The sequence below is a fragment of the Phyllostomus discolor genome, chromosome 3 (assembly GCF_004126475.2).
Source record: "Phyllostomus discolor isolate MPI-MPIP mPhyDis1 chromosome 3, mPhyDis1.pri.v3, whole genome shotgun sequence".
In the NCBI taxonomy this organism is placed as follows: domain Eukaryota; kingdom Metazoa; phylum Chordata; class Mammalia; order Chiroptera; family Phyllostomidae; genus Phyllostomus; species Phyllostomus discolor.
In genome coordinates this window covers 13,532,710-13,542,804 of record NC_040905.2, presented here as the reverse complement: position 1 = coordinate 13,542,804, position 10,095 = coordinate 13,532,710, and the positions used below count along the sequence as shown (strand labels likewise).

General features: G+C 38.1%; 1 protein-coding gene across 2 annotated transcripts in view; it reads right to left on the bottom strand.

Moving 5' to 3' along the window:
• Positions 1 to 5,282: 5,282 nt before the first annotated feature.
• The window catches only part of ZFR (zinc finger RNA binding protein), a 77,600-nt gene continuing 72,787 nt past the window's right edge, over positions 5,283 to 10,095 (bottom strand). For both annotated transcript variants that reach the window (XR_003684802.2, XM_028515014.2), the window contains 3 exons: positions 9,229 to 9,340; positions 9,029 to 9,126; positions 5,283 to 6,877 (listed from right to left, as the gene is read on the bottom strand). Coding sequence is in view for 1 of the 2 variants with exons in the window: in XM_028515014.2 (XP_028370815.1) it covers positions 6,698 to 6,877; positions 9,029 to 9,126; positions 9,229 to 9,340 (390 nt within the window). In the remaining variant the exon portion in view is untranslated. The remainder of the gene's footprint in view (positions 6,878 to 9,028; positions 9,127 to 9,228; positions 9,341 to 10,095) is intronic.

Below are 10,095 nucleotides of genomic sequence, written 5' to 3'. Positions count from 1 at the left end.
TTATATTAGGATAAGGCAAATAGAAGGTGAACCTAACTTTGTACTTAACATGAAACCAGTTTAACTATTGTTCAAAAATATTCACGCATTATGTTACAGAATTGTTTCCTGTTTTCAGATTTTATTTGACATCAAGTATTACACTAAGCACACAATAAAGGAAGACTAAAATTGCTCAGAGAATGGGGATTTTATGATTTGCTGAATATTTCAATTACTTATTGCTACATATATTATATGGCTGATAATAAAACACCTTTAATATTAAATTAAAAATACTGATTTGGGACTATATGTTATGGTCACTGCTATAAAGCATGTTTATTAAAGCCTGATCCATGTAACACTTGCATCCGAACCATCTGTAACTAGAGAAAAAGCCGAATCTGGAACGGTCCTACAGTGCTTGTTAGAGGCAGCTTCCCTGTGTGTACCCACATGGAACGAACTTCAAGATTCCGAGACACCTGGTAACACAAGGAGAGAAGGCACAGCGCAGGGCAACGCGCAGAGACCACGTAGGAAAGAATACACAAATGGGTGACGGGAACCGCCTCTGGGAAGTGGCGGGGGGCGGAGACCTTTGGTGCCCTATATCCTTCATCCCTTTCCAGTTTTTCAACGTGTGTATAAACGATCTGTTTGAATAAATACCTAAGAGAAAACCATCTTAAAATGCCCACTCTCAGGCTTATTCTGGCCCTCCTCAGTCAGAATCTTTGGAATTACAGGTTAGAAATCTTAATTTTTAGAATGTTCTCCAGAGAACTCGTATAAACAATGAAAGTGGAGACCTCTGCTATGAATATTACCTTCCTATGACACTATGAAATGTTCCCTTTGGAACATTTTAAAAAATTAGGTCTGTCAAATTCAGTATAAAAATGAACACTATTAAATGACTGGTTCATAACATGAATTCATAATATCGGGTTGGCCAATTAGTTCATTTAACTTTTTTCCATAAAAGACAATTTTCATTTTCACCAATAACTTTATTGATTTGGATATTTGGAGTATGTTGGCTATTTTCCACATGGTAGAACACTGTTCTCAATTAATGTCTTGATTGGATCGCTGTCAACTGGTCTCCCCGACTGCGCAGCATCCATCAGCAAGAAACCTCCAGCACGAAACTTCACAAACCACTTCTGACACGTCCCATCAGTCCCAGCACCTTCTCCACGCACTGCACACATCTCTTCCATTGCAGTGCGTTTTCACCTTTCTTGAAATAAAGCATATGCCAAAAAATGTGGCGTATGTTCTTCCATCTTCAATACTAAAATGGCTACACAAAAAACTCACCAATTTTAATGTTTTTTTTTTTTTTTTTTTAAATGCACACTGGTATGACAGCTGTCACAAAATACAATTGAACAAAATGGTTTCAAATGAAGTTAAAGACAACCAAGCACTACCATAGCCATCTTATGAAAACAACAGGATGAAATTTTCGGCCAACACAATATGTTTTGAGACCATAATAACATGACCACGAAAAACAAAAGTTTATGTGGACTTCCAGTCAATATAGTGGCGTAGGCAGATGTCAATTGCCACGTCCCATGACCACATCAAAATTACAACTAAAATATAGAACCACCATCGCTCAGAACCAGCAGAAATCAAGCTGAATGGAAGTCTGACACTAGGAATTAGAAAAACCATATCCATCCAGACTGATAGGAGGGGCACAGACACTGAACAGGCAGGTCCAACACCCACACATGGTGGATAAAAACTCAGGAGGGATATCTTGGAAGTGAGGAGTCCCAGCCCCATACAAGGGACCCCAGCCCAGGGGTTCCAGTGACAGGAAGAGAAGTCCCTGTAACTTCTGGCTGCAAAAACCAGTGGGGATTGAGTCAGTGGAAGAAACCAGTGGAGCCCCAAACAGTTCCTCTTAAGAAACCCATGCAAGGACTCACCTAACTCAGACTCACTCTCTCTGAGCTCCAGCACTGGAGAAGCAGCTTGAGAAGTACCTGTGGCACACAGGGAGAAAACTGAAGTGCCTGGCATCAAGGAGAGCAGAGGCCATTGTTGTCCCTTTTCTGAACCTTGCCCCCACAGAGCCAGCAAGCTGGTGCCATATCCACCAACCTGGCTAACACTGTTTGACCCGCCTTAAAGATTCCCAGAGACCCCAACCCACCCCAACTTGGGACCCACCCAAGCTGCTTTTCCATATGAATGGCTGGTCTTGGCTCATGCTTCACAACTTCCTAAACCCTCTCAAACAAGCAACAGCTGGCCTCAGTGAGACCCAGGCCCTGCACAAGCAGCAGCCAGCCTAGATGCAGTTTAGCTTGGCCTGGGAATCTCCAAGCCCAGCACAAGTAGCAGCCATCTCAGGCAGGGTGCCCCAGGCAAAACACAGGTAGGGGCTGCCCTTGGCCTGCACCACTAGGGAAATCCCAGAGCCTCCACACCCAGTGGACAGCTACAATCTCAGAGCACCGCCACCCTGCCCCTGCACAGCTGATCCTCCACAGAGGGCAGAGGGTGGTGGTCAGTGGTCACAGCCAGTCCCTGCCACTGACTGGCCTGGGTAAATCCCTTCCACTGACCTGCCACAGCAATCAAGGCTCAACTACAAGAGGAAGGTGTACTCAGCACAAACAAAGTGCACACCTCGAGTACCCAGCTTGGGTGGTGGCAGGGCAGGCTGTGCCAGTGGACCTTATAGGACACCTGCTACATTAGGCCACATTACCAAGACACGGAATCAAAGCAGCTCTGCCTAATATGTAGGAACTCACAGGGGGGCTGCCAAAATGAGGAGACAAAGGAACTGGCCCAAATGAAAGGACAGATCAAAACTCCAGAAAAAGAGCTAAACAAAATGGAGATTATCAATCTCTCAGATGCAGAGTTCAAAACAAGGGTTACAAGGATGCTCAAGGAACTCAGCGAGGACTTTTTATGCTCAGCAGCATAAAAAGGACCCAGTCAGAAACAATGGATACACTAATTGAAATAAAGAACAATTTACAGGAAAACAACAGTAGAGTGGATGAAGCCAAGAATCAAATCAGCAATATGGAACACAAGGAAGCAACCCCTCCCCCCCCCCAAAAAACCCCAATCAGAACAAGAAAGAATCCACAAAAACTAAGATAGTATAAGCAGCCTCTGGAACAATTCAAGAGGTCCAACATTCACATCATAGAGGTGCCAGAAGGAGAACAGAAAGAGCAAGAAATTGGGAATCTACTTGAACAAGTAATGAAAAGAAAACCTCCCTAACTTGGTGAAGGAAATAGACATGCAAGTCCAGGAAGCACAGAGCCCCAAACAAGATGGATACAGAGGCCCACTCCAAGACACATCGTAATTAGCGTAAAGTTAATTATTAATGAACTTTAGTTAATGGTTCAAACCAAACCATTATTATATGAAATGTTAACTTATTTAAGAAAATTGATGGTTGCCAGAAGTGACTGGGGAATGGATGAAGAGATGAAGGGGTTAAGAAGTACAAATAGGTCATCACAGAACAGCCACAGGGCTATATAGTACAGGAAACTGTAGTAGCTAAAGAACTTGGAGAAGAACAATGGTGCAGGGATTGTCTGAGGGTGCAGGGAATGCTGGGGAAATGGGAGTAAAGGGGAAAAAAAATCAGGAAAACTATAAGAGCATAATCAATATATATTTTTTAAAATATATTTTTAAAGTTTATGCTTTTTATCAATAAACAGAAAAATGATTTAAAATATTGCTGACTTAAAAAAATCAAGTATGGTTTGCTACACTGTTCATTTTACATTTTTAATTCTAGCTCTCAAAGAAATAGAACAAGTGGTGAAGACAAAACTAATTTGTAATGCATTATATAACTGGGGTGGGTGGGAGAAATCAATTTGTTTTAAAGATTTTATTTTTGGAGAGAGGGGAAGGGAGGAAGAGGGAAACACTGATGTGTGAGAGATACATTGATTGGTTGCCTCTCCCACACCCCCCTACTTGGGACCTGGCCTGCAACCCAGCATATGCCCTGATTGGGAATCAAACTGGTGACTTTTTGGTTTGCAGGCCAGTGCTCAATCCATTGAGCCACACCAGCCAAGGCTCAATTTTTTTTTCTTTGGTATCATTAAATTAACTGTAACATGGGCATGCACTAATAACACAAAAAAGCCTGCTATGCAGAGAATAACAGGTAAGTAAATTAGTTGCCAAAACAATTGGTTCAAGAATGCATCAGCAGGGCAATAACCAATGCTGCTTTTGACTAGAGAGTTCAGTTTAATTTAAAAGTTGTCAAAGCAGCCCTGGCTGGGTGACTCAGTGGGTTGGAACCTAGTCCCATAAACAGAAAGACTGTGGGTTTGATCTGCAGTCAGATGATGTAGGTTTTGGATTCGATCCCCAGTGGAGCATGTATGGGTGGCAACCAATAGATGTTTCCTTTCTCTCTCTTCCCCTTCTTCTCTAAAATCAGTAAAAATATATCCCTGGGTAAGTATTAAAATTTTTTTAATTGTCAAAGAAGATACTAAAATACGTTTCATGTCATTTCAAACAAGATGATTAATGTGGGTCTATTCACAGCTATGAAAACAACTTAGCTATGAAAAAATATACTGAAATAATTATATTAGTAAAAAACTTAAATGGTGCCACTTGTATATATGGATGAAGACACCTAAACCAAACGCAAAACTTTGAAACAGGATGAAAACATTTTTGAAACCTAACTGCAAGATAAAGGGGGCCGCCTGGCAAAGTGCTGAGCATAAATGCGAAAATCTCTCAATTTCAACTATGTCACTTAAATTGATGTGCGATCTTTAAGTTAACCTACTCTGGACTCCAATGCCCTCATCTGAAAAATAAGAAATATTAACACCTTCACTTATTCTTACTGTTATGATGGTTTTAAATAGGAAAATGTGTAAAACCACCAGGCATGACATCTGATTAGTGTGATACATTTCAGTTCTTTTCTTCTCTGTTAAGCGGAACTGTGAAAAACAAGTTTCCAAAATTTTACTGGGTGACTTGTTACTCAAAAGAATAAAATGAGACCCAGAAGTATTAGAATTAAAAAAAGAAAATGGCTTGCGACAGACACAAGACAGCACGTGACAAAGCCCAAGCTTCCTGTCCTAGCTTGCCGATGGCCGTCTCCCACAGTCTCCTGGCCCTCTAAGAGTCCAGTGGAAGGTTCTAACCCAAGAAAGAAATCGAACCAGTTTGTTATTGAAAATTTCTGGAAATTATGTGCTCAGGTGACAAACATGTATCAGGAATAACAAGATTTAAGTACTCAATACTTTTAAATATGGTTTTACTAAAGCATAAGTCATTTCAAAGCAAAAGTAGTTTATGATGTCAATTCTGACATATAATACATTTGTCATTATATGAATTTAAGTTTTTATTTGTGTATTTCACTGTAGTGCTGTGACAACAAAATGACATCTGTGTACCAGAGCATACACACATCAACAGTAAGATGTAACTTTTATTACACCACTGCTAGAATATTTAGCTTTTTGTAGGACATATATAAGCATGTAAGATTGGCCACACCAAATAATTTTCTGTTTTTTTCCCCCTTAGATAATCTTAATTTTTTATCAGTAATACTTTATCAACTTCACTGTTAATAGAACTGTAAATTATCTGGGTGACAGGGTATGGGGATGGGGGAAGAAATCATTCAATTGTGTTACACTGTAATAGTCGTTAAAGTAATCTCACACACATCAATAAGGAACTGTCATCATAATTAAGGGCTAGTTACTGTTGTTAGTTGCACAATGATAAAGTTCTTTCCAAAATATTGGTTAGCCCACTTATAGTATGAAAAATGCCCTCTCCACATATGCAGAAGAAAAAAATATTCAGAAAGTTATTTTTGGCCTTGCTATGTCAAAAAGTCAACTGTACAAAGATCTACCTGTCAAACCTAAAATTATAATTTTAAAAGTCTATAAAAACAAAAATGTCATGCATTTTTATCAATTATGCAGAGGCTTTAAAACTGTTGCAAGACCATATAGTATATATTAGCTTTTATACTGCTAATGCACAACTAACAGCAAACTTGATTAGATTAACAGAAATCTGTCTTAATTACACCTTTATATATCACACTAGAGAGACAAATGTCACAAGATCTGCAGAAATATTCAATCTGAGCACTTAAATGGCAGGATAACTTTTTGTGTTATAATCCATCACATATAGAGTAATAAAACAAAAAACAAATCTGCAGTCTCACGTTACAAAAAATAATGTACTGCTGTAAAATATTAAAGAGTAAAGGATATCGTCTATAACACAAAGAACTAGTGTCAAAAAACAAAACCTCTAAATAAAAATCTCAAATACACATAGCAACTGAAGCACAAATACTGCATTAAATACAGTAAAGATTTAATAAGGCTAGTTAATAAAAGACACAAAAATAGGGGGAACTAGGGCAACCAGTAAATAAAACCAAAATAATGGGAAAAAAATCTGAATCACTGTTTTCCCCCTAGCTGGAACACAATTTTGGGGGGTTGTCTTTCCATTCATATAATACCTAACACTGTACATGAAGATTTTAATGTCACAGAAAAACTTGGTTCTTCTATGAAATTCTTGATACCTTTTTTGAAGTACACATTATTATGAATGAAAAACAGCCTACAGATGGGCACCTATTATTTTAACACTGCAGATTCACAGAAACTTTTTAAAAGTTATCGTAATCTTTTTTGTCTTTCTTCCCTTCCGCTTCAAATCCATCAACTCCATCACTATCCCTTCTTCGTTTCCTGTTGTTGTGGATGTTAAAACGTTGGCTCATTTGGGGTAATGGATCCATGCCTAGAACTTTGTGTATCTGGCGGAATGCAAGGAGTCTCAATGCAAACTGCAACAAAGAGAGTCAGAATTAGGGTTAATAAAAAGACCAAAAGAATAATTATTAAGTTTACTCCCCCATATGTAAAGAAGTCTGTTTAATGAAAGAAATACCTTGAACAATATTAGTTTCATAAGTGAAATACTCCCTATGTTCTGCTGTTTTTATTTTCAGGTTTTTCTGTGTGCACGCTAATTTGTTTTTTTTTTAAAACCTAAGTTAAAAATTAAATCTTTAAACAATTTAGTATTATGTTCATTTAAAAAACACCCTGAAACTATACAGAGCAAAAGACAAGTGTCTCATTCACCGACTGAACCCTCTATGGGTCACAGTCACCTATTTTCCCCACTGTGATACCCATGGACATAGGCTCAGCCCCAGCAGCACACGCACAATGTACATACATACACTTCCCTGGGTTTACAGAAAAGAGGATCACACTTCAACTTGTTACTTCACAAGTGAAAAAGATTTTCACTCCATGGCTGTGTATACACAGGAATATGTTAGGCACTGATGGCACAAGACACCATGAAATCTTGAAGCTAAAGGGACTTCTGAGACATAATTTAATCTACTCAATTTCTGAAAAATATATCCCTTTAACTTAGGGAGATTTTATAGTCATTTGATTGAATGGCAACTTTAACTATATGGTTATGAACCTCAAAGTAATTGTTTAGACTATTTTTTGAGACACAGGTCACATAAGATTCAACTTCCCTGACAACCACTAATCTACTTTTCTGTCTCTACAGATTTGCCTACTACGGATATTTTACATAAAGAGAGTCATATGGCATTTTGTGCCTGGTTTCTTTAACTCAGCAAAGATTTTCAAGGCCCATCCATACTGTAGTGTGTATCAGTACATCCCTTTAATGACTGAATAATATTCTAGCATGTGGGTGTACTATATTTGTTTACCCACCCATTCATCAACAGAACACTGGGACATTTCCACTTCTCAGCAATCACGCATAACGCTGTTATGTATACTGATATACAAGTTTTATGTAGACATATTTTCAGTTCTATTGGGTATATACCTAGAAATCAAACTATTTTTTTTCAAAGTGGCTGCTATTTAGACCATTTTTAACCTTTTTCTTCAGCTGATACAGTACATTTAGTACATTTCTGGAATCCAAAAAATGGAAAGCTATAGCAGTTTTTAAATTGATCAATTCTTTCATTCATTCTTTAGGTTTTTTCCTTTTCCATAATTCTTCTAACAAGATTGATAAGAGATAATGATAGCTAATATAAAAGCTGGAGAGTGAAGGTGAACAGCAGTCACTGGAAATCTGGTGTTGGAGGAAAGCTCTGCAGACATCTCAGACCACCAGAAAGACAAGTAAGCGGGTCCCAGAGCAAATTAAGACTAAAACATCATTGGAATAAAAAACGACAAAACTGAAGCTGTCCTACTTTGGGCATACTATGAAAAGGCAGCAGGAAAAGAGAAAAACCAAACGAGAGATGGACTGATTCTACAAAGGAAGCCAGAGGCATGAGGCTACAGGAGCTGAGTTGGACTGCTTAGGACAGGACCTTATGGACACGACTCATTCATTCAGTCACCAGGAATCAGAGCTGACACAATGCCACATAACATGCACTTTATAATTATACATATTAACGCATTTAATCCTTCCAACTTGAGCCAGATAATGCTTTTATTCCCATATTACAGATGAGATGGCAGAGCTGGTATTCAAACCAGGGAGTCATGACTCCAGAGCACACACTTTTAATCACTGCATTACACAGCTAGAGGCAGGAGAGGCTAAATTATAACAAAAATTACCATAAACCACACAGCACATTACTTCTGTACAACCAGATGACATAGTTTCTCTCTACTGATATTGATATATAATTTAATACTCAGATTTAATGAGACACTGAAAATACTGCTTTATTTTTATATTTATATAATATACTTAACTAGACATACACATGGTTAAAATAATACAATTTCAGACCATATTAGTGAAAACTAGTTTAAAGTACAATCCCCTTTAAGGACTTACTTATTAAAGAAGCAGAGAAATGAATACTACCCAGTATTTTTCTTCTAAAGGACAACTATACAAAAACAAAACCCTATGGCAGCGACCCAACAAAGCTTCGGGACTAGGAGCACACTTTCACCTGTGCACTGGATGTGATGTCCTCACGCTGCTGGTCTGTCATCGTTGCCAAGGTATCAAAGGGATCCTTCTCGCAAGGATCCAAAAGTCCAGGACTACCTACAGCCATCACAAAGGTGAGAAAAAAAACATTAGCTTTCTGTAAAAGAAAGAAGAGTTCTTACTCAATTATCAAACACAAATATTAAAAGTGAAACTTACCTTTCAGAATAATCCCTGAAGAAATGCACTCAAAGACTCTTCTCAGCGCATCTCCAGGGCTCTGGGGACTGGAAGCACTGCTGATTGCTTTCTCTACTAGTAACTCCATAGCCTGAAGATAAAAACATAAAAAATGTGTTTAACAGCTTACAGACCAAACATGAGAATGGCAAACTACTTAATGAAAATTAAAAACTTTAAAGATTAAAGAAGTTACATAGAACAAATCACAAAAACAGAAAATAAGATTGCACGTAATATAAAAACAAAGTTAACTATAAAACAAGTAATGAAAACAAAACTCATAAGACAATATAAAATTTGCATTTTAAAAAGATTTTATAATTTATTCTTAATGAAGAAAAACAAATAGATTCAGAGGTTTTTTAAATTGTTTAAATTATTGCTATCCTTTCCTAAAACAGGACAGTCCTTAAAATCCTTTAGACATTTAGAAGCTCACATACATTTGTTTTTTAATACCTACAGACTGATGATACGTACTAGGGAGTTATATGAGGCCAATCTTCTTTTTTAAAAAGATTTTACTTATTTATTTTTAGAGAGGGGAAGGCACCATGAATAAGCAGCAGCAGTGTGTGGTTGCCTCTGGAGCGCCCCCTACTGGGGACCTGGCCCACGACCCAGGCACAGCATGTGCCCCGGTCCGGGAATCAAACCAGTTACACCCTTTGGTTGCAGGCTGGCACTCAATCTACTGAACCACACCAGCAGGGCAGGAGGCCAGTCTCCTAAGTAGAGAAGACTGTTTTTTTTCTTTACAAACAATGTATATTATCTAAATTTTCATTTAATGCATAACTGAACTTCTATTATCCCTAAGCAAAATACAAATTATGCTTTCAC